At 40.9% G+C, this 26116-nt stretch overlaps 1 protein-coding gene across 1 annotated transcript in view; it reads right to left on the minus strand.

Moving 5' to 3' along the window:
- The window catches only part of LOC137636394 (arginine-glutamic acid dipeptide repeats protein-like), a 116906-nt gene that overhangs the window by 44759 nt on the left and 46031 nt on the right, over positions 1–26116 (minus strand). Inside the window, 9 exon segments of the mRNA XM_068368816.1 lie at positions 4850–4977; positions 5464–5617; positions 6749–9186; positions 9301–9399; positions 9819–10159; positions 12163–12403; positions 14632–14712; positions 20099–20197; positions 20499–20712. Coding sequence (XP_068224917.1) covers positions 4850–4977; positions 5464–5617; positions 6749–9186; positions 9301–9399; positions 9819–10159; positions 12163–12403; positions 14632–14712; positions 20099–20197; positions 20499–20712 — 3795 coding nt within the window.

The following is a 26116-nucleotide window of genomic DNA, read 5'->3' on the forward strand; positions in this document are numbered from 1 at the left end:
ATTGACAACAAAAAACACATATTAAACAATCTCACCAACCATTCAAGTACAGTCACAACCCCCTCCTTCAACATCTCAGCTCTCACACCATCCATACCAGATGCTTTTCCTACTCTCGTTTCATCTAGTGCTCTCCTCACTTCCTCTATTGTAATCTCTCTCTCATTCTCATCTCCCATCACTGGCACCTCAACACCTGGAACCGCAATTATATCTGCCTCCCTATCATCCTCAACATTCAGTAAACTTTCAAAATATTCCGCCCATCTTTTCCTTGCCTCCTCTCCTTTTAACAACTTTCCACTTCCATCTTTCACTGTCTCTTCCATTCTTGAGCCAGCCTTCCTTACTCTCTTCACTTCTTTCCAAAACTTCTTATTCTCTTCATATGAATGACCTAATCCCTAACCCTACCTCAGGTCAGCTGCCCTCTTTGCCTCACGTACCTTGCGCTTTACTTCCACATTTTTCTCTTTATATTTTTCATACTTCTCTATACTATTACTCTGCAGCCATTCTTCAAAAGCCCTCTTTTTCTCTTCCACTTTTACCTTCACTCCTTCATTCCACCATTCACTGCCCTTCCTCATGCTGCCTCCAACAACCTTCTTTCCACACACATCACTTGCAATCCCAACAAAATTTTCTTTTACTAACTTCCACTCCTCCTCTAAATTGCCAGTTTCTCTTACTTTCACTTCGTCATATATCATTTTCAACCTTTCCTGATATTTACTTTTTACCCCCGGTTTTATTAGCTCTTCAACCCTCACTACCTCCCTTTTACATCCACCTACTCTATTCCCCCATTCTTTTGCTACAACTAATTTTCCTTCCACCAAAAAATGATCAGACATACCGTTAGCCATACCCCTAAACACGTGCACGTCTTTCAATCTTCCAAACATTCTTTTAGTTATCAACACATAATCCATTAATGCCCTTTCTACTACTCTTCCATTTGCCACTCTTACCCATGTATACTTATTTTTATCTTTCTTTTTGAAAAAGCTAGAACTTATCACCATCTCTTGCTCAACACACATATCTACCAGTCTCTCACCACTCTCATTTTCACCTGGTACGCCATACTTCCCAATGACACCTTCTACCTCTCCAGCGCCCACTCTAGCATTTAAGTCACCCATGACAACTACATAATTCCTTCTACCCAGTCCTTCTACACACCTAGTTAATTCATTCCAGAAACCTTTCCGCTCTTCTTCACTTTTCTCACTAACTGGCCCATACGCACTGACAAACGCCCAACATTCCCTACCCAACCTAACCCTTACCCACATTAACCTAGATGATATCTCCTTCCATTCCACTACTTTACCTGTCATCCATTCACTCAGCAATAAAGCCACACCCTCTCTTGCTCTTCCCCTTTCAATCCCAGACACTCTACCAGACATTTCACCAAACATCACTTCACCCTTTCCTTTTATCTTCGTCTCACACAAGGCTAATACATCCATCCTTCTATTCCTAAACATACTTCCAATTTCACATCTTTTACTCTCTATCGTACTACATCCACGCACATTCAAACACCCCAAAACTAGAGTGCGGGAAGCAGTCACTCTCCCCCCAGCTCCATCTCTTTGTCGATGTCTCACAGGATGTAGATACAGGAGAGGAGGTTCCTAGCCCCCTCGTCCCGTCCCTTTTAGTCGCCTCTTACGACACGAAGGGATGACGTTGCTAAAAATTATTTCAATGTTCAGGGACTCCCCTCTCGGTGCATATTTGCTATAAGTGTACTGAAAAGCATAATCTTATATAATCCATTCTTTCTTCTAGTGTAACGTGTTTACATTTAGTTCTTTAAATGCCTATCTCTTACAATTCTTTCAATTCCTTGTTAGAAATCCATAGTTTTCTTGGAAAATTATTTTCAAACATAAAAACAATGAGCAGCTTGAGAAGTGCCTACGAGTGAGAAGGGGATCAATTATTTCAATTTCTTGCTAAAAACCATTTTATAATCAATAATTTTCAAACATAAAACAAGGAGCAGCTCGTCAACTGCCCGTGTGTGATATCATGGGGATTAATAACGGCACAGGCCTACTGAAAAACCCTCTGCTGTGAACCACCACAAACACCCTCAACTTCGGCAATCTGTCGAGTTTACCGTTTCCCCCATTTCTTTCCAATTCTTATGAATTTTACTTACATTAAGTAATGCCATGAAGATGCGGCAGCATCGTTAGCTGCTTGGAGATGACTGAAAAAAGGCACAAAGGCTTTTTATAGAGGCTACAAGGAAGGGCAAGGATGTATGTGGCTGTGCCTCTGTTTTTCCGAAACTACTGTAATACTGTTCGAGTGAAAAGTGTTTATTAACTAGATAAAGAGGAAGGTGTTATTGGATGCCGCTATATCATTGTACATGAAGATATCTTTAATATTAGAGAAAAATAGTGTGTAAAGAGTGTCAAAGTAAAGAACTAAGGGTAAATATGACACATCAGCTACATGCTGTACACACATACATACACCCACACATATATATATACATACAATACATACATACATTTATATATGTTTGTGAGAGACTTGTGGAACATTATACAGTTAAATGAAGGTAAAAGCTTGAAGAAAGGAATCCACATTGGCAGGCTGTAATGTGTGTATAGTTTGATGACTAGGTTATAATTATGCAGCAGTGGAGGAAATTTCTTTCAAGAATCTTGAGCATATTGCCCAAATACATTATAAAAATAAGGAAAATGTACACTTGAAAAGACAAAAATAAAATTTAACAATAGCACACAATTAGAGGGATGTTTTTGACCTTCCGTGACTTCTGAATTATATACTCTAGAAGCAGAGACAGGGCCTTTAGGAGACTATAAAATTCGACAGGGCCTTTAGGAGACTATAAAATTCAAGTAAATTTTGTTTGCCGTGCAGTACGAAAGAGGAATAGCTTTGAATAAAACTAAAATAAGAAACTGAATATATTGTAGGCCTTGACGAACTTAGCTTATCGTTAGATTGCAACAAAAAATTTGGAGGTTCGTCAGGTGACATGGAGACAGAAGGTGGTCTTTTGACGTGGTCAGTATGAGCTTTTTGGGATGCAGTATAAAAACCTTTGTATCAGATGGTGTTGGTTCTACTTTCAATTCAATAATAAAGGTGATTGGGGGAGATCCACACACAGTAAAGGTGAAGAATGCAGGGTTTGTGAACTACGTTTCAAAGAGGCTCGGTAAAGGTCTTTGTGTTGTGAAACGGAAATATATTGATGCAGACAGTGATGACGGTAATGAACTACAAAAGTAAAAAGATAAGAACTGGAAGGGGTTGAAGAAATAAACTAATGGACCATGTACAAGTATCATTTTCATGTCTGTAACAATAGAAAAGGGAGCACCTCTGCAGCTGAAATGAGAAACAATACTGTTTCAAATTTCTACCATCTTACATCCAACCACGAAAGATTCAATACTGATCTTTGTGCCAGACGTTGTGAATCTCAATACTTTTATCGGGCCTTAATTCACTGTTAAAAGCCCCCTTTAAAGTCGATAAAAGCACACTTCCATTTGACACCATAACGAATGGAAGCTACGAAGGCTATTTGCGATAAACTGACACTATAGTCCATTTCTTTTAGCGAGGCAGATTTGCACCGACTCGTAGGGGTGCCCTTTTAGCACGGAAAAGTTTACTGATCCCTCATTGGTTGAACAAGATAATTCTAACCAATCAGCATTCAGAAAACTTTTCCGAGCTAAAAGGGCACCGCTGCGAGTCGGTGCAAATCTTCCTCGCTAAAAGAAATGGACTATAGATGAAATGATAAATAAAAGGTTTGATTTAGAATAGGAGTCATTACATTCGAGAATTTGGAATATATATCTTGAACCAAAGAACACAGTAGAGTTCAACAGTACTTTTAACTCCTCTATAGCTACGTATGCCACTTATGGCATTATCTATTTAGCATTCTTATATGAAGTTTGATATCAAAATCCCGATAGGAAAGAGAAAAATTCTAGTAAAAAAGATACTCACGAATACAATCCATCAGATATGATTAGAAAAACTATACGTCTGGGGCGTTTTGACCGACCAACTTTACCTAATCGCAAAAATTTTCACTCCGAAGTACAGTATATGAAATTTACACTGTTACTCTTTCATGATTCTTGTGGCATTGTCTTTTTTTTTTTTAAAGATATCGCAGGCTTTTCTGTTTCTTAATTAAACGATTATTCCCATGCTTGAGAAGCATTTTGTGATGACATCTATTGCATACTAATTATAGTTTATCTGTAAAAGTATTTCAGGGGAAAATAAGGCAAATATTTGAATAAATATTCATTCCTCAGATTTTCTTGAAATCATCCAAGTTTTATTCTTTTTTGTGGTAGGCTAATGTGTAGAGATAAGAAAATCATCAAAAAGTTATTTTTTTCTTTTCTGTGTACTGCATTGTCTTTAAACTCACTATACTTGATTAAAAATAGTTATGCTATTATTTACCCATTAAAATTTCGTTGAATTTGAACAGTATTTTAATTCTAACCTTGAAAGAAATGTGTTCCCTTCAGTGAATGCATAATCAAAATCATCATCTCCTACACCTATTGACGCAAAGGTTGCCGTAAACTTATCCCTGTTTTCTCTACAGGTAATGAGACTAAAGACAATAAATCAGGAGGAGGAAGAAACATCAGTGATGTATTAGAAAACTCATAAACCAAACCAGTGTTAAAAAAAGTCCAGATAAATGAAAGAAAAATCTCAAACAATAAACATGCAGGATGTAGAGGATGAAAGATCACAGACCACAGAATGCAGAGCTCACAAAGACAGACAGGACTCTTACCCTAGTCTTGCAAGAGCAGGAGTATCTTGTGGGTTTCTAGCCGGCTGGATGCGATCGAACAACGATGCCGTTTCGCTGGAAGTAGATGGCTTAGGCGTGTCTCGTTTTTCCGGCGTACTTGCCTTCTTCTGGAATTAACAAAATTGGGAATCAAAGTTGACAGTGTTCTCATCTTTATATATAAAGGAAATCAAATATGCAAACCATATATCACACAGCTCAAAAACTCAAACCATATATCATGCAGTTCAAAAACTCAAACCATATTTCATGCACCTCATAAACTCAAACCATATATCGCACAGCTCAATAACTCAAACTATATTTCATGCAGCTCAAAAACTCAAAACCATATTTCACGCAGCTCAAAAATTCAAAACCATATATCACACAGCTCAATAACTCAAAACCATATATCACGCAGCTCAAAAACTCTAACCATATTTCAAGCAGCTCGAAAATCAAACCACATAACCATCTGACATCTTGCATAATAGAATCTTCTCATCCTTATATATCACCCAGCTCTTAAACACAAACCACGCAACCAACATCATCTCGTATAACACAAAACAAAACGATACCACAGAAACACTAAAGTTGTTCCAAAATACCTGTACTCTCTCCCTTTCCTCTCGTTCTTTTTCCGCTTGCTTCCTTTGCCTCTCCTCGCGCTTCCTTGCTAACTGGCTGTTGGGCACAGGCTTGAAGGTCAGGTCGGTACGAGTACAAGAATTGAAGTCTCCTCTATTCCAGTGTCGTAAAAATCTGTTGAATGGCATGTTCAAGTAAACATTATTGAACCTAACCAGAAGACTTAAACCTCTAATGTTGTACATGACCAAAATGTATCTCCTGAACCTTGTGTATATATATATGAGAGAGAGAGAGAGAGAGAGAGAGAGAGAGAGAGAGAGAGAGAGAGAGAGAGAGAGAGAGAGAGAGAGAGAGAGAGAGAGAGAGAGAGAGAGTGTGTGTGTGTGTGTGTGCGCGCGCTTGCATCTAGAGAAACTGATGAATACTTATAAATTTACCTTTCGGAAAACTGTTTCTTATTATCTTTAAAAAGATGATTAACATTTTTCCCTTGTTTGGCCCTATTCATAAATGAATTTTAATGTACAATACTTAACAATTTAACATATTTGGTCGGTTATATAAAAATGAACCAGGGGATGAGGAAGGTGGACTACACACAGAGGTAGATTTAACAAAAATATCATTACTGTATAAGTCAATGATACTGGCAACAGTTACACAAAAGCAGTGATGTCAGTTGTCAATAAACTTTTTTCAAATGTTGAAGCAGAGTTGAATCCTGATAGAAACTGAATTAAAATAAATCTTAAAGAAACTTACCACAGATACTGTACCATGGTTAAAACTGGAGAGCATTCTATACGTTGGCAACACAAAACTTGCAAAAGCAAAAGTAAATATTTAATACCAACCAATGGATCTAAAGGATGCATTGGTGAACAATTCTTAGTTTATTGAAAATGAATTTTTAGAATAAAATACCTAGTGTGTTCCTCTATAAGAGATCACAAAAAGTAACAGCTTTAAATTGTGACGGTACTTGATACGAAAATCTCCCGACTCCCACCTGGCGCAAGTTAAGGTTTTCTTTAGAAATGAGTACTTTTCTCTTTTCTCAAAGATTAAATGAATGTTTTCTTCTTGATAAACTTCAACAAATAACTCCCAAGTTCAAATAGAAAAAAAAAAATCATTAATATATACTGACAAGATTCTATATAAACAGCAAAACAATAACCAGAGAATGTAGATTACTCATAGCAAAAATTATAACACATCTCAAATAAGTCATCAAAAAGCAGATACAGTATTACTACTATCAAAACCCCTTAGATAATAAAACCAGATACTTGAACTTACATTGCACTTTCGGATCTGTGAAATTCTGAGTCCTCAATCTTGGGTTCAGGAGAAGGCTCCCTATGAGATGGGATATCATCCTCCCCGTCATCATGATCTTCGCCATCGTGCGTAGGAACTCCAGACCCTAGGGAAGCCGCAGGGCCGCCAGGATATGCCGGATGACTTGGCGGTACTGTTGCGGGCAAAGCTTGAGTTGTTGGAGGTGGAATAACTGCACCAAGAGAAGGCTGAACTAAGCTGGGAGGTATGCTTGGAGGTTTCACAACAGGTCCTGTATGAGCAGCTGGCGGTGTTGGTAAAGGCTGGGGAGCCACGGAAACTGGTGCGGATAACCCTGGAAGTCCCGTTCCGGACGATACAGGACGCAAGCCAGGTGGCGGTGCTGTAGAAGGCTGACTAGACGACAGTTTACTTGGAGAAGACGAAAGGTGCGGAGAAGACGAAAGGTGTGGAGGATGAGGAGGAGGAGCCCCAGAACGACTAGAAAACATTGGGGGTCCTAGATGTGGAGGTGTATGAGATGAATGGGTTGCCGATACTTTTGTATTGGTAGACGAGGTAGTAACAGTGGCAGTACCAGATGTGATATTCACAGGAATAGGATTTGGTGAAGCCCTGCTTGTACTAGATACTGCTGGTGATGAAGGAGCAGGGCCTGTACTACTGGGCCTCTGAGAAGGAGACTGGGGTCTATGAGGCGGGGGACGATGATGAACTCCGTACTGGTATTGCATTGGTAGATGATAGCCGTAAGCTGCATACGCATAAGGATAAGCCGGATTAGCCAGATGATGAGGTAATGGTGAAAGAGCAGAAGGTGATACACCAAGGGGCAGACCTGCACCCGATGGATGCAGTGGTTTTATTTCTTGTCGCGGTTCAGGTTTAAACTCTGCTATAATTTCGGGTTTGTCGCCCCTCTCAGATTTAATTTCTGCTTTTATCTCGGATTTCACCGGCTCACTTTTGTAGCTTTCACTTGATGGAATTGGCAAGGGCAGGGGTTCATACTTCAACTTTTCAGGCTTGGGTAAACTTTCCGGTTCTCTCTTTACTTCTGATTTAATCATTCCAGGTATAACAGGATAAGAAGGCATTGATGACATTCCATGAGGTATGACAGGCATGGGAGGATGCTGCGGTCTTGAGGATATACTCGGCGCAGTCGTTGATGCCGGCGGAGTTCCAGGCATACCTATTGGATAAAGCCCCGGACCTGGGCTACCCCTGGACATGGAACTAGGACTGGGTGATGTTTGCGTTACCGAATTACTCGGAGGAATTGGCCCAGCCTGACTAAAACTATGAACAGAGGGTGGTCGCACTACGGGATGGATACCAGTAGGGTACCGCATTTCAGGCTCTGGTTTAACTTTCATAGATTTATCTTGGGCATTAGGTGATGACCCTGGCAAACCAACAAGAACACTGTGAGGTACGCCACTCACAGGAGCTCTCACTACAGACCCTCGCTCTTCCAAGGCGACACTCGATATAGGTCTTGATGCACTTGTCACAGTAGTCGGTGCTATTGGTGACGATACAGCTAGACCGACAGAAGCAACGGGAGCTACTACAGTCAGTGTAGAGGGTCTTGATATGCCAGGATTCACAATCTGATGGCCCGTAGAAACACGTGAGGTAGAAACAATAGGCGGCCTTGGTGAACTCTGACTGGTAATACCACTTACTGGTGTTGTATTGGCAGAAGATATCATTAAAGGTTTTATATTACTAGAAACTATTGGTGGAGTAGAGGGTGCTGGAATCGAATGACGACCAATCACTTGCGCTTGTACTGTAGGTCCGCTGTGGGCTGGAGGAGGCACTAAACTTCCAGGGGATAACCTGGGGACATTTGCTGGTGAAAGAGCACCTTGCACCACACCTGCCCATGTAGGCTGTACTGGAGAGGGTGAAGCAGTTACTATACAGGTTGTTGTGGGAGCTATAGTGGGCAAGGGAGAGCTTGAGATAGGCCTTAAAGTTCCTGGAGGAATTATGGACCTGACTTTGGTTGGTGGGGCCTGAGGAGGAGGAGAGGACGAGATGCCGGCCGAAGCAGATATTATGTGAGGCGGGACTGTAGGCGGGGGTGAAGGGCATACTGGAGTAGGTGTTGCTATGGAAACATTTGTAACAGCAACTGTGTCTGTTGTAACTACTGCAGAAGTAGTGGTCGTGGTTGAAGTGGTAGTGATAACCATCGCACTAGTTGTAACTGCTGTGCACACTACAGACGGAGCGGAAGAAGTGATGGTTGCTATAGTTGTGGTAGGAATTGCCGCTATGGAGGAAATGCTGGGAGGTTGCGGAGGAGGGATGGTGTGCAGCTGCGGTGTTGGCGTGGATGGGGCAACAGATGATGGTGAACTAGGATCACCGCTTCCCCCATCACCTTCATCGGAGCTTTCTTCTGAACTAAGACCCGATATCTGGAAAAAAAAAATTAGGTCAACTATATGATCACGGATACATTACCCCAAATCAGTAGTGTATTAAATATAAGTTAATTTTTCCAACAATAGATTAAACTATACACAACTCACATCATCCCCATTTCGCTTCCGTTTGCTGGGAGTGGAGGGACGTGACGTTTCGTCGGGACCTCGGCTACGTTTCAATCTTGGACCGTTTTTATCTTCGACCTTGAATAAAATTTAACATTTTTCAGGAACCAAAAATATTCCAGAATTAAAAAGGGCAAATTTCAAAATAATATTTTAAAGTAACTGTGAACGTTCATCAATGAAAATCTGCAAATCTCAAAATAATTTTTGGTGAACAGAATTCACTTGATACGGGACATCCCAATCAACACTATTCTAAGACAAAACAAAAATGCTTGACCTTTTATATAAAAAAAAAAAATTGAGTGATGGTAGACATTTCTGTCAAATTCAGAATTCTATGAGACCCAATATCAAATACTATATTGATGCTCTCAACTGCAAATGTCCAGAAATAACTACAAGCACGAAGACTCAACCTGCATATTATATATAAAATAACTTTACATGAATGGCTGCAAAAGTATATGTAACTTCCTTTTGAAGTCTTATCTGACCTTCTTTGGTGCTGGAGAGGAAGAATGCCTTGAGGTCCTCCTATCAGGAGTCCTTCTATCCGGAGTCCTTCGGTCGGGAGTCGGACACTCGTCGGTTATATCGGGAGTATTTGCACGCGAGCGTCTGGCAGCGCGATGTCGTGTGCTGATCTCTTTGGCGCGAGTCCTCGTTCTCATCCGCAAGTCTTCTTCGGTAGGCGTCGGAGGCGGACGACCGGATCCGAGGGGAGGCTCACGAGGGTTTGTAATGACGGGTAGGTCCCCATACCTCTTGAAGTGGATTCGGCATTCGTAACAAAGGAGCTGTTTGTCTTTGCCCGCATGGTGCCAGTCACGGGATGCTGAAAAAGAATTTCATATTTACTGTAATTATCAGAGGAAACTGTAACTTTGCGGAAGATGTCGGGGTACTGTCTAAATTTCAGAGGAAACTGTAACTTTGCGGAAGATGTCGGGGTACTGTCTAAATTTCAGAGGAAACTGTAACTTTGCGGAAGATGTCGGGGTACTGTCTAATTTCAGAGGAAACTGTAACTTTGCGGAAGATGTCGGGGTACTGTCTAAATTTCAGAAGAAACTGTAACTTTGCGGAAGATGTCGGGGTACTGTCTAAATTCAGAGGAAACTGTAACTTTGCGGAAGATGTCGGGGTACTGTCTAAATTCAGAGGAAACTGTAACTTTGCGGAAGATGTCGGGGTACTGTCTAAATTTCAGAGGAAACTGTAACTTTGCGGAAGATGTCGGGGTACTGTCTAAATTTCAGAGGAAACTGTAACTTTGCGGAAGATGTCGGGGTACTGTCTAAATTTCAGAGGAAACTGTAACTTTGCGGAAGATGTCGGGGTACTGTCTAAATTTCAGAGGAAACTGTAACTTTGCGGAAGATGTCGGGGTACTGTCTAAATTTCAGAGGAAACTGTAACTTTGCGGAAGATGTCGGGGTACTGTCTAAATTTCAGAGGAAACTGTAACTTTGCGGAAGATGTCGGGGTACTGTCTAAATTTCAGAGGAAACTGTAACTTTGCGGAAGATGTCGGGGTACTGTCTAAATTTCAGAGGAAACTGTAACTTTGCGGAAGATGTCGGGGTACTGTCTAAATTTCAGAGGAAACTGTAACTTTGCGGAAGATGTCGGGGTACTGTCTAAATTTCAGAGGAAACTGTAACTTTGCGGAAGATGTCGGGGTACTGTCTAAATTTCAGAGGAAACTGTAACTTTGCGGAAGATGTCGGGGTACTGTCTAAATTCAGAGGAAACTGTAACTTTGCGGAAGATGTCGGGGTACTGTCTAAATTTCAGAGGAAACTGTAACTTTGCGGAAGATGTCGGGTACTGTCTAAATTTCAGAGGAAACTGTAACTTTGCGGAAGGTGTCGGGGTACTGTCTAAATTTCAGAGGAAACTGTAACTTTGCGGAAGATGTCGGGGTACTGTCTAAATTTCTTAGTCCTAAACTAACTTGTCAATATACGAAGTTATTGTTGTGCATCCATTTCAATCCTGGTACAGTAATTTGTTTCTTATAAAACCTAAGGTAGAGTGCAAATGTATGACTCTTTTAAAATAACTACCAAAGCAATCCTTCTGACCGTCTTGTAATTATCAGTTTATCATTTATCTTATTCCAATAATTTTTATATACTGTATTTATATATTTATATATATGAATCTGTACTCCTGGTTACTTTCATCTGATTTTTTTTATACATTGCTTGGTGTGGACTCCACAGCAACATGTTGCTATTATTATCATCATCATCATTATTACCAGCTAAGCTATAACCCTAGTTGGAAAAGCAGGATGCTATAAGCCCAATTAAAATAAAATATTTTAACCCTTTTACCGCCAGGCTATTTGGAAATTTCTAACCCTTAACCACCAGGGGTTATTTTTTTTTTCAAGCACATTTTGTAATATAATTTATTTAAATTGCTCTAACAGCCTTAATTTTCATTATAGAGAGGTCAGGTTGGTCTCATTCTCTTGGAAAATGCCTGAAGTTTCTGAAAAAAATTATCAAAAATATGCAAAAAAAAAATATAAATAGCAGTTTTTTGCAAGGACGTACCGGTACGTCCTTTGGGGGTAAAACGGTTAAGAAGTGACAACATTAAAACAAATATTTCCTATATAAACTATAAAAAGAGATTTATGTCAAGTTTGCTGCAAGTTTGAACTTTTGAAGTTCAACTATTCGATGTTTCCTTTATAGTGCTACTGTGAACATATTTTAAGCAATTCAAATAACAAGAAAAAATGAGAAAAATAAAGTAGAATAAACTCAAGACGAGCATATATAACATTAAACTCATGTATCAATAAAATTCAACTTCTCTTACATGTGGTGTAACAATGTCTGCAATGATACCCCTGGCGGTCTTTGGAATCCGAGTCGTCCGAATCGTCGTCCTTCTCCGACGCCGAGGACGGATCCAGCGGATCGCTGGGTCCCGTGTTCCGCTGAGCTCTGGGCGTTCTTATCCTCCTCAAGACGTTCTGTCGACGATGCCGTCGATGGGGTCTTTGGCCGGCTGCAGCGGGAGTCTTCTTCCACAGATAATAGAAGCACACCAAATCGCTCTAGAATATTAAAATTTGTAAGTATCATTTGTTCAAGAAAAAGCCGAAAAATTTTCATCAAAACCAAAGATAGCTGATCAATTCTTCAACTAAAGTATTTTAAATATTTTGTTAAGTTTCATAAAATCTTACACTATCACTACAATCACCAAAATTACTTACATATCTATATATTCATAATTAGAATTTTAAAAACAGTGTGTCAAAGCATTTCAATAACAGTTGATTTTCTGCAATTTCTTCATACTGTTCATAGAGATACAAAAAATAGAACATGTAACGATACAATACAGTGTAGTGCTTGTTTATATGCACAACCCCTTTGCTTTTAATTGACAAGCAAAGCCTTTGGTTTATTTCCACCATGTCTAAATTCCAATTTCTGTCTTCCAGAGGGCCCACTGAACCCTTCAGCTCATTTTCTATTGGGCCCTCTATTATACCAAGATCTATACAATCATGTTATTTCTCTACATCCAGATACTTCATAACCAATGCCTCCATTGCTCCAGAATCACTTTAATTTCAATCTTAATTTATCAAATTTCATCTTTTGTATTCTGTAACTTGCTCCATGAATATATTTCCCTTACTTTTTGAGGCTCTATGCAGATTATCTTCTTTCTTTCCCTCTGCTGTGATGAAAATCTTATACAGTAATGGCCTTGCAAAACGTTTGCAAATGCCTCCCCAGCCTCTTTTCACTTTACAGTAAACTATATATATCTATTTTCTCCCTAAATGAAATCTGTCATCAGCTCAAAAACTCTGTCTCATATTCCAATGACCTTTGTACATACGGATTTCAATACCATATCTGTCCTTCTCCATGACCCTTCCCTGATATTACCAAACATAGTTTCATATCCATTCTTTAAGTGGGCTTCCATCATCAATTTTTTATGCTATAATTACACTTTCTCATGACACTCCCTTTTACCTTCATTTTCCACTTCTCGTGTTTTTATCCCATATTGTTAAAATAAGGCGACTCCTCAAAATTCTCAACTTTAGGAGGAAAATCTTATGGTGGTCTGTGACCACTACAAAGAAAGGGAAATAAATTCTTATATTTTCAGAGCAATTGTTGAATATCTTCCTTCCCGGAGGTAATAGCATATGAATCTTGGATAAGATTAGTGAAAATCATACATTCAATTTCAAATTTCATTTTTTATGTCATATTCATTTTTACTGTTTCAATATCAAACAGATTTTGTAGATTTGAGAACAAAGCCCTCAGAGGAATGTTGGGAGTTAAATGGCAGGACAGGATTAGAAATGAAACTATAAGAGAGATTACTCGAGTGTCATGTGGACGAGATCAAGGTGAGGGACAGATGGAAATGGTTTGGATATGCTCTTTACACTCCCCTAGATATCAATTCACCAAACTTTTGGCTGGGCTCCACAAGGCACTAGAAGAGTTGGAAGACCCAGGCCTTAATAGCTGAGGACTATAAAGCATAAAGTAGATGATGAATGGCAAAGTATTGATTTAAAAGCTCAAGATAGAGACAACTGGCAAAAACTGAGGCCCTTTGCGTCAACAGGCGCAGAAGATGATGATTCATTCTGACTTTTCATAAAAAATTACTTTGCATCAATCTGCTTTGTTTAACAAGCCTCACTTGGTACATAACATTATTCGTATCATCAATATTACTCAAGCTGTAACCTCAGAAAGAAAGGGTCCAATAACAGGAAGAGAATAAGAAGATAACTGGTATTGTTAGCTAAGTTACAACCACAGTTGAACAGGCAGGATGCTATAAGCCCAAGGGCTCCAATGGAAAAATAGTCAAGTGAGGAAAGGAAATAAGTAAATAAGAAAAGTATTGAGCAATTAAAATAAAATATTCTTAGAACAATAACAACATTAAAACATCTGTCATACATATGATTATTATCACTTGCTAAGCTGAAACCCTAGTTGGAAAAGCAGGATGCTATAAGCCCAAGGGCTCCAGCAGGGAAAATAGCTCAGTGAGGAAAGGAAATAAGAAAAAACTACAAGAGAAGTTTAAGAAGAACATTAAAATAGATCTATCACCTATAAAAAGAGACTCAATAAAGGCTTACAATTTAAACCATGACAAATTCCCCTCAGAATTGAATGGAAGTAGAGTAGTGTATGCCATAGGATGATATCTCAAAGTTTTGTGCATTCTGCAGTGATTATCTCTTGGGTATTGCAAATGAAAAAACTACCGTGGTATAATACTTACAGTTTCTTTGTGAGGCAGGAGATCCTTGCGTATTCGGAAGAAATTCTTGCCGTACTGCCGCAAACCTTTCATGAATCGCTTCTGTTGGAGAAAATTAAATTTGAACGTGAGTGGTCAATCAGCTTTGAAGATCTCTCAAAATTTGGTATCCAACTGAAATCAGAAATTTCAGATATTGTATAAAAATTTCATAGTGAAATAATGGAATAAAACAATATTTAATTCAGTACAGTAAGCAAGACAACATTAGCAACATGAAACAGGGCTATTTGTTCACTTTTGCAGCTGGAAATCGTAAGCAGAAATGACGTATGTTGAACCTACGTACAGACAAAGTCAAAAGTGTTTTATGTTGAATCTACATATAGACATAAAGCCAGAAGTGACATGTTGAGCCTACGTACAGACAAAGTTAGAAGTGACGTACTGTACGTTGAATCTACATACAAACAGGTATTACAGTACTGTAAATCAATATTATCCATTATTGTTACCTTAGTATTGTTCTTTTACACAATGTTCATTTGAGAATCGCCTTATACGATTTTTTCCATTACAAGACTCATCGTAATAATTCACAGCGATGATGTTTAAATTTCCCTTCACTAGATCAGATGTGAAATAAGATACTGTACCTCCAATCTGATCTCTCCATAACTTCCTGGATGATTAAGCTCCGGTGTCTTGGATGGATGGGTGTAAAGAACTTGAGCACTGAAGCTCTGGAGGCCATTCAGTATCAAGTTGTGATGGGGGCAAGAGTTGAGAGGGGTTGGACATAGATGAAAGAAGGGAAGCAGAAAGAAATGTACAATATGAAGCTACACAATAGGAGCAGCTAGGTGACTAAGAGAGGCTGCCAAGACTTTTCGGAAGCTTTGGTCAGCTAGTTCCTTATCTTTTACTTTCCTGACTATTAGAAAGTCTAGATCAGCCTTGTTTTTCTAGGTTTAATTACTAGTTTTTAAGAATAATTTTGTGGCAGAATAGCCTTTGTTTTGTAAGAGCATTTGTTTATTTTATCTTTGAAATTTAAGTGTCCGTTGTCTAGTCATTGTAAGTGTTTAGCGTAAAGTGCGTAATTTAACAATTCTCAGTGTGGTTATGCGCCTCCTCCCCAGTTGTTTATATTACCTAACTATCGTTTTAAAGATTTTTTTTTATTATATACGAGTGTTTATGAACGCGACTTGATGTCTGGACGTTGGTGCTCGGACAGAGTTAAGCTCGAGCTTGAGCACTCCCCTGATATCATACCTTGAGCAGCATACTGATTTGGACTTTGGATGAAGATTATTTGGAAGTTTATTTGGACGACGATTCTTTGGATTACGCTTTTGATCCTCGCCTTGATCTGTTGTCTGCAGGTTCTCTTGTCACCTGCGACTCGAGTGTCTCCTGCCTCGACCTGCGGCTCGTGTACTCCGAGTAGAGACTCGCAGAAGAGCACCTGGGACTTGAGCCAGTTCTGCCTTTCCCTGACGAGGAGGAATTCCCTGGGAATTGGTGTCGTCGCTTCCTTCTGGCACTTTCGTCTCAAATGAGCTCCTGTGGTTTTGGGAGCTTGCAAGCTCATGAGGTGGCCTGTAGGGAGGCCGACGCCAGGTAAGGCAGAGTGTCTCTGATTTTTGTTTGGGATTGCTTTCCCTTTATGGTTATGCTCTGGCGTTCAGGACCTGTCCTGATAGCTGTTATGGCAAGTGGATCACGGCCCTAGTTTTGTCTCTCCTCTAATACATCCACTGAAGTGAGGAGAACTATATAAACTTTGTATTATTTAATCTTTTATACATACATACATACATATACCAAGGCATTTCCCCCAGTTTTGGAAGTAGCCGACATCAAACAAAAGAAACAAAAGTGCGGGGAGCAGTCACTCTCCCCACAGCTCCATCTCTTTGATGATGTCTCACAGGATTGTAAATACAGGAGAGGGGGTTCCCAGCCCCCTCGTCCCGTCCCTTTTAGTCGCCTCTTACGACACGCAGGGATACGTTGGCGCTATTGTAATTGTTTTTATGTCCCCGCGGGCACAGGAGGAATATTTATATGTATATATATACATACATATATTTTGTTATACTTGCGTCGTGACTATATAATGTCGTCCAGTAGGTCTACTATAGGCAAGGTTTTGTGTGCTTAGTTTTGTGTTGATAGGTAGGATTTATAATGGTTTTCCTGTTTTATTTACTCTGTCTTCCTTCTTTCTTGAAATTAGTATTCGGGTAATACTTGGTCTGGCCAGCAAAATTTCTGGATCCAACTAAGTTTATTATTAATAACTTATTTCTCCTGTCTTTATTAGGACTCAGCTTCTTAGCTTTAGGGAATCCAGTGTGATTCAAAGGACTGGTATTTGTCCTTCCTTGTTATTAACCCTTTTACCCCCAGGCTATTTGGAATTTTCCACCCCTTAACCCCCAGGGGTTATTTTTTTCAAGCACATTTTGCAGTATACTTTTTTTTAAATTGCTCTAACAGCCTTAATTTTTGTCATAGAGAGGTCAGGTTGGTCTCACTCTCTTGGAAAATGCCTGAAATTTCTCAAAAAATTATCAAAAATATGTAAAAAAAAATTGTAAATAGCAGTTTTTTGCAAGGACGTACCGGCACGTCCATGGGGTAAAGGGATGTGTTTTGTGAAACGTACCAGTACGTCCTTTGGGGGTAAAAGGGTTATGTTATGTTATTTGTCATATCTGACAAGGTTGATCTAAATTTTGTAATTGTTAAGTATTAAATATTGTTAAGTTTTCTCGAGTGTTTGTTTCCGCTGACCTTTAGCACTGAGTTACATTTATTACTGACAACAATTATAATAAGAACTTTTATAACAACCCCAATGGTTGTAACAATTCCTAAGGGTTGTAACACTGACTGACTGTCCTCAACCATTCAACCACAATAGAAGACAGCGTTGATATTTATTCAAGTCTACTTCCAAAAGACTGGACGCAATATCTTTTAGCTAGATCTTCCAAATCGGGTAGTTGAATCGGTAGAAATTCAAAAGTTCAAACATGCAGTAAATGTTTTATGTTGAACAGGCTGACATGAGTCTTTTTATAGTTTTTATACATCTGTTTTAATGTTGTTAATGTTTTGAAAATATTTTATCTTAATTGTTCATTGCTTCTTATATCGTTTATTTACTTTATTTCGCTTCCTCACTGGGCTATTTTTCCCTGCTGGAGCCCTTGGGCTTATAGCATCTTGCTTTACCAACTAGGGTTGTAGCTTAGCTAGTAATAAAAATAATACAAGGTTGTAGAATCTACAGCTACAAATCTTATCTCCCACCAGGTGTGTCACGAAAGTTACGTTTTTATAAACAGGATAAGATTAACGAGATTGATGTAATGAAATCACAAATTTTAAGTAATTTGTATTTTCCCTAACAGTACTTACCTCGAACTACTTTCTTAGGAGTATCTGGGATCTCCTCCCAACTGACCAGAATTTTGTGTAGTTTACCCTACTCCCGTTTTCTATGCGGGGTAACCTCTGGCGGAGTGATACGCGCCACGAGGCGACCCGGGGGCAGAGAGCATACTTGCTCAGGTCTCGATCTCCGGTAAGTTTTCTGGTCGCGTCGCGATAACACCTCGACGCGCTTTTCCTTACCCAGTGCAACCCTTTGTGTCCCCGACCCCTTTTTGTACTGATCGTATAAACTAAGAATATCTGACATTTCATGAGTAAAATTCTTGAAGCAATCCGATTGTAAATAGTTATCATTCAGCATCCATTGAAACTCGGGTACTCGTTGAATGTTTTACCATAAATGTTGTTGTGCATTGTCCCCCAAAAAAATATTTCATAAAAAAGATTCTAGGAGCAATCCGATTGAAAATAATTATCCTTAGCACTGATTGAAATTCAGGTACTCACACAAAGTATTGATGTTAAGGCATTGGATTATCTTAAAAAAACTTAGTGGATCAAGTGCTTTGGAAAGTTAATACAACAAACTTTTCTTTCCTTTTTAACAAATGGCTTCCATACTCTTACAGAAAAATGAATCCGATTCAATTTGTTGTTTCATCATTTTAACTCAGTAATACTGTACATACCAGGCATCAAAAACCCTCAATATGCATACTGGAATACTGAGCATTTCTTGCCACACCAGCTGTTACATATTATTATTATTATTACTTGCTAAGCTACAACACTAGTTGGAAAAGCAGGATGCTATAAGCCCAGGGGCTCCAACAGGGAAAATAGCCCAGTGAGGAAAGGAAACATAGAAAAATAAAATATTTTATGAACAGTAACAACATTAAAATAAATATTTCCTATATAAACTATAAAAACTTTAACAAAAGTGTGCCTGAGTGTACCCTCAAGCAAGAGAACTCTAACCCAAGACAGTGGAAGACCATGGTACAGATGCTATGGCACTACCGAAGACTAGAGAATAATGGTTTGATTTTGGAGTGTCCTTCTCCTAGAAGAGGTCACCCCACAACATCTTTCCCACGCTATAATAAAAGATTTTGTAACAAATACTTTTCCTCTTAGGTCACCGTTAAGATTTTTAATCCCCTCGTCTTCCTCCCATCATTCCATCTATTAAACACAGCAACATTCATCTGACTAAAAATAAACAAAGACACTGTACTGATATTAACCCATTTAACCCCAGGCTATTTGGAACTTTCCAACCCTTTACATTTTGCAATATAATTTATTTAAATTGCTCTAACAGCCTTAATTTTCGTCATAGAGAGGTCAGGTTGGTCTCATTCTCTTGGAAAATGTCTGAAGTTTCTGAAAAAATTATCAAAAATATGCAAAAAAAAAAAAAAAAATACGAATAGCAGTTTTTTGCAAGGACGTACTGGTACGTCCATGGGGGTAAAGGGATGGGTTTTGTGAAACGTAGCAGTACGTCCTTTGGGGGTAAAAGGGTTAAGTATATTCTTTTGGTCTACAGTATTCTATTATTATCAATATTATTACTAGATAAGCTACAACCCTAGTTGGAAAGGCAAGATGCTATAAGCCCAAGGGCTCCAACAGGGAAATATAGCCCAGTGAGGAAAGGAGGGAAGGAAATAAATAAATGATATAAGTAGTAATGAACAATTAAAATAAAATATTTCAAAAACAATAACATTAAAACAGATACCGTATTTCATATATAAACTATAAAAAGACTTATGTCAGCCTGTTCAACATAAAAAAAACATTTGCAACAAGTTTAAACTTATCAAGTTCCGCTGATTCAACTACCCGATTAGGAAGATCATTCCACAGCTTGGTCACAGCTAGAATAAAACTTCTAGAATACTGTGTAGTATTGAACCACACGATGGAGATGGCCTTACTATTAGAATTAACTGCATGCCTAGTATTACTGCATACCTATCAAAAATTATACAATACAATCTACAGATCCCAAATACAGAAATAGTGATTCACTTACTACTGAGGGTACAATGCTAAGGAAACTTACTCTTTCTTCCTCTGACCATTTCTTTTCTATTCCATCGGGGACGGGACATTTGACAAGAGCCTGAAGAGCTTTACCATGGTCGTAGTCACTGTTATGGAGCTGTGAAATTTCTGTTATTAAAATATGCATCATAACAAACAAACAAAAATAAAGTCAGTTTTTCCAAGTATTATTTTTTAAACCTCGGGGATAATTTAACTTTAAAACCTTTTCAGAGAACAAACTATAAATAAAATAACTAATTATCAATAAAACCTGCAATATTTCTATAAATGCATGTGCATAAAATGTCTCTATACATAAATAATTACGTTACAACCCCATAGGACCTTTCTCCCATAATAATATCCATGTAGCATATATAAAAGATCTTACTGTATGACTTTAAGTGCTAACCTACCATTTCTAGAGCGTTAATGGTTGTGTCGTCACGAGACGCCGCGTTGCAACCATCCGTGGTGGACCCGCCATCACAAAGCCCAGCAAATGCTGCCATGGAGCGCGCCGCCCGCAGGTACATGAGAAGATCCGTGTCTCTCGATGCGCCTGGCACCCATCTCTGTTCCTCCCAATCCGCGCACTCCTCGGGACGTTCGTCGACAACCACGTTTCCCCTGTTGCACCAGTGATAATTAAAAAAGAAAAAAAATAATTTCTCCTGTTGTACCGGTGATAATTTTAAAAAAAATTCATTGATCTTATACCAGCAATAATTACAATTTTTTTGGGGGGGGTAAAAGGTTTACTGGTTAATCAAGTCATCAAAAGATTAAAAATTTATTGATACATACATACATACACCAAGGTACTTCCCCCAATTATGGGGGGTAGCCGACATCAACAAATGAAACAAAAACAAAAAAGGGGACCTCTACTCTCTACGTTCCTCCCAGCCTAACAAGGGACTCAACTGAGTTCAGCTGGTACTGCTAGGGTGCCACAGCCCAACCTCCCCCGTTATCCACCACACTTGAAGCTTCATAATGCTGAATCCCCTACTGCTGCTACCTCCGCGGTCATCTAAGGCATCGGAGGAAGCAGCAGGGCCTACCGGAACTGCGTCACAATCGCTCGCCATTCATTCCTATTTCTAGCACACTCTCTTGCCTCTCTCACATCTATCCTCCTATCACCCAGAGCTTCCTTCACTCCATCCATCCACCCAAACCTTGGCCTTCCTCTTGTACTTCTCCCATCAACTCTTGCATTCATCACCTTCTTTAGCAGACAGCCATTTTCCATTCTCTCAACATGGCCAAACCACCTCAACACATTCATATCCACTCTAGCTGCTAACTCATTTCTTACACCCGTTCTCACTCTCACCACTTCGTTCTTAACCCTATCTACTCGAGATACACCAGCCATACTCCTTAGACACTTCATCTCAAACACATTCAATTTCTGTCTCTCCATCACTTTCATTCCCCACAACTCCGATCCATACATCACAGTTGGTACAATCACTTTCTCATATAGAACTCTCTTTACATTCATGGCCAACCCCCTATTTTTTACTACTCCCTTAACTGGCCCCAACACTTTGCAACCCTCATTCACACTCTGACGTACATCTGCTTCCACTCCACCATTTGCTGCAACAACAGACCCCAAGTACTTAAACTGATCCATCTCCTCAAGTAACTCTCCATTCAACATAACATTCAACCTCGCACCACCTTCCCTTCTCGTACATCTCATAACCTTACTTTTACCCACATTAACTCTCAACTTCCTTCTCTCACACACTCTTCCAAATTCTGTCACTAATCAGCCAAGCTTCTCTTCTGTGTCTGCAACCAGTACAGTATCATCTGCAAACAACAACTGATTTACCTCCCATTCATGGTCATTCTCGTCTACCAGTTTTAATCCTCGTCCAAGCACTCGAGCATTCACCTCTCTCACCACTCCATCAACGTACAAGTAAAACAACCACGGCGACATCACACATCCCTGTCTCAGCCCCACTCTCACCGGAAACCAATCACTCACTTCATTTCCTATCCTAACACATGCTTTACTACCTTTGTAGAAACTTTTCACTGCTTGCAACAACCTTCCACCAACTCCAGATAACCTCATCACATTCCACATTGCTTCCCTATCAACTCTATCATACGCTTTCTCCAGATCCATAAACGCAACATACACCTCCTTACCTTTTGCTAAATATTTCTCGCATATCTGCCTTACTGTAAAAATCTGATTCATACAACCCCTACCTCTTCTAAAACCACCCTGTACTTCTAAGATTGCATTCTCTGTTTTATCCTTGATCCTATTAATCATTACTCTACCATACACTTTTCCAACTATGCTTAACAAACTAATACCTCTTGAATTACAACACTCATGCACATCTCCCTTACCCTTATACTGTATAGTGGTACAATACATGCACAAACCCAATCTACTGGTACCATTGACAACACAAAAGGACAAATTTCGTAGATAATTTGTATTTTTCCTACCATATAAACCTTAGCTATTTACATGGGGTATTATTTTGGCGGAGCTGAAATGACGAGCCATTAAATTTTAACGAGGGTTAACTACCCCCTCGCTAGTAAGCAGGGGGTAGGGAATGGGTAGCTAGCTACCCCCCCCCCCCTCACACACTGTGAATAGCTCAATTCACTTAAAGGTAGGACTTGACTTGGGGGTCAGGGCTGGCGGGTAACATTTGCGTAAATAGCCAAGGTTTGTATGGTAGGAAAAATACAAATTATCTACGAAATTTGTCATTTGTTCCATAACCTAATACAAACCACGCTATTTACATGGGGTGACTTACCCTTAGGAAGGGCGGAAAGTCCCCAGCCTTCTGGCTTCGGCTTTACCAGGGGACTCCAATTCCGAGTTGTAGAACTCAAGGAACAGGAGTCCCTAACCCTCGCACGTTGTCATGCTTGACCATCGTGCGGCCTACTAGGATGTGTGTGAAGGAGAATAACGTGACTCGTCCTAGGAAGTTGACCTGGAGTTCTTTATGTGGAACTCTAGGCTAGGACGTTCCTAATACCACCTCGTCAGGGTATGAGGGACATGACAGTACTAAGACTAATACTAGGAGCACAAGGAAGCATGGTTTACCTGCAGAGGTTGAGGTCAGCTGCGCAAAGACCTGGATGCTGCTATCCCCAAGAGAGGGGAGAATGAAGAAAGAAGTAAGGGCCAGACATACTCTTTCATTCACACAGACTAAAACCGGGTAACAATGCCCTCAACCTTCTGCTACTTGTCCAATAAGGAGCCTGAGGTTAGACCAGCTGTTGTGCAGCCACCACAGGACCGATAGAAAACGTATCGAGGTTCCTGTGGGTCACGTCCTGCAGGTAGTGGGCTGTGAACGTCGTCTGACGTTTCCAGACCCCAGCTTGTAGAACCTGCGTCAAAGAGAAGTTTCTCTTGGAGGCCAGGGAAGTAGCAACACCCCTGACGTCGTGAGCTCTGGGACGACGTGACGGAGGAGAGTTGGGATTCAAGGTGCTGCTTATCACCTTGCGAATCCATGAAGAGATGGAGTTCTTGGTGACCCTCCTCTTTGTCCTCCCTGTGCTCACAAACAAAGCTTGCACATAAGGACGGGCTGCAGCTGTTCTTTTGAGGTAGCGCCTCAGACTCCTGACTGGGCACAGTAACAGATGGTCTGGGTCACTTGTTACAGAACGTAGACTCGTTACCTTGAAGGAGTCGAATCTTGGATCCGACACCCCAGGGTTTTGAGTCTTAGCAATGAACTCAGGGATGAACTTGAACGTTACCTCCCCCCATCCCCTTGAATGGGCAACGTCGTAGGAAAGACCATGAAGTTCACTTACTCGTTTGGCCGAGGCCAACGCGAGTAAGAACACCGTCTTCCACGTTAGGTGGCGATCAGACGCCTGGCGTAATGGTTCAAAGGGAGCTCTTTTCAGAGCCCTGAGCACTTGAACCACGTTCCAAGGAGGGGGGTCTGACTTCCGACTGGGGGCAAGTAAGCTCGTAGTTGCGTATGAGTAGAGAAATTTCCAACGAAGAGGAAATATCCACTCCTTTCAGCCTGAAGGCTAAGCTTAAGGCTGAGCGATAGCCTTTCACCGCCGAGACCGAAAGGCGCATTTCCTCCCGAAGATATACAAGGAACTCCGCTATTGTTGGAATAGTGGCATCGAGCGGAGAGATACCCCTTCCACGACACCAACCACAAAAGACTTTCCACTTCGCCTGGTAGACGCTGGCAGAGGATTCTCGCAGGTGTCGAGACATCCTGTCCGCAACCTGTTGAGAAAATCCTCTCTCCGTGAGGAGTCGCTGGATAGTCTCCAGGCGTGAAGCCGAAGCGAAGCTACGGCCTTGTGGAAGATGTTGCAATGTGGTTGTCTGAGTAGCTCGTGACGTGGAGGGAGTTCTCTTGGGGGTTCCGTTAGGAGTTGCAGAAGGTCCGGGAACCATTCCGCAAGATGCCATAGCGGAGCTATGAGAGTCATGGAGAGGTTGGCCTTGTTGAGCACCCTTCTCATCAGACAAAAAGGTGGGAAGGCGTAAACGTCCATGTTGTCCCACCTGTGTTGAAATGCATCCTGCCAGAGAGCCTTGGGGTCCGGAACTGGAGAGCAGTAAAGGGGCAGCCTGAAATTCAAGGCTGTCGCAAACAGGTCTACAGTCGGGGAACCCCACAAAGTCAGGACTTTGTTGGCTATCTGAGGATCCAAAGACCACTCGGTACTCACTATCTGCGTCGCCCTGCTGAGGCTGTCGGCGAGGACATTCCTCTTGCAAGGAATGAGGCGAGCTGACAGTGAGATCGAGCGGGTTTCGGACCATCTCAGAATCTCTGCTGCAAGATGGGATAGCTGTTGCGAGAAGGTACCTCCCTGCTTGTTGATATAAGCCACTACTGTGGTGTTGTCGCTCATCACCACCACGGAGTGGCCCGCCAGGGTTTGTTGGAACTGTTGAAGAGCCAGAAAAACAGCCTTCAATTCTAGCAGGTTGATGTGGAGGCACCTTTCTGATTCTGACCAAAGGCCTGAGGCTCTTTGGTTCAGAATGTGGGCCCCCCACCCTTGATTTGACGCGTCCGTAAACAGAGTCAAATCTGGGGGAAGGACGAGAAGATCTGCTCCCTTCCGTAGGTTCTCGTCGTCCAGCCACCATCGAAGATCCGCCCGTTCCGAAGGTCCTATGGGAACTAGGAAGTCCAGGGAATCGTTTCCCTGATTCCATCGTGACTTCAGCCGCCACTGAAGGCATCTCATCCTGAGGCAGCCGTTTGGAACAAGACGAACCAAAGATGATAGATGGCCTAAGAGACGTAACCACAGTTGGGCTGGAAGCTCTTCTCGTCTGAGGAAAGGTTCTGCTACCTTCCTCAGCCTTGCTATCCTTTCGTCTGATGGAAAGGCTTTGTGGAAAATCGTGTCTAGTTTCATGCCTAGGTATACCAGTTTCTTCGTAGGGCGCAGCGAGGACTTCTCGAGATTTACCAAGATCCCTAGATTTTGGCAAACTTCCAGAAGCCTGTCTCGGTGTCGCAGAAGGGTTGACTCCGAGTCTGCCAGGATTAGCCAGTCGTCCAGATAACGAAGGAGACGGATGCCGTTCCTGTGAGCCCACGACGAGATCAGAGTGAACACCTTGGTGAACACCTGGGGTGCCATGGAGAGACCGAAACACAGCACCTTGAACTGGTAGGTCTTAAAGTCTAGGCTGAATCTTAAGTACTTCCTGGAAGACGGATGGGTGGGGATCTGGAAGTACGCGTCCTTCAGATCCAGAGTGCACATAAAGTCTTGTGGTCTCACTGCAAGTCTGACCATGTCCGCTGTCTCCATACTGAAACGAGTTTGTACGACAAACTTGTTTAGTGCTAAGAGGTCGATGACCCGTCTCCAGCCTCCAGACGCCTTCTTTACAAGAAAAAGTCGACTGAAGAAGCCTGGGGAGCCGTCGTCGACCTCCTGGAGAGCATCCTTCTTGAGCATGGTCTCGACTTCGGCCCGGAGGGCCAACCCCTTTGCCGATCCCAAGGCA

This window comes from Palaemon carinicauda, unplaced genomic scaffold (genome assembly GCF_036898095.1).
Source record: "Palaemon carinicauda isolate YSFRI2023 unplaced genomic scaffold, ASM3689809v2 scaffold286, whole genome shotgun sequence".
Taxonomy (NCBI): Eukaryota; Metazoa; Arthropoda; class Malacostraca; order Decapoda; family Palaemonidae; genus Palaemon; species Palaemon carinicauda.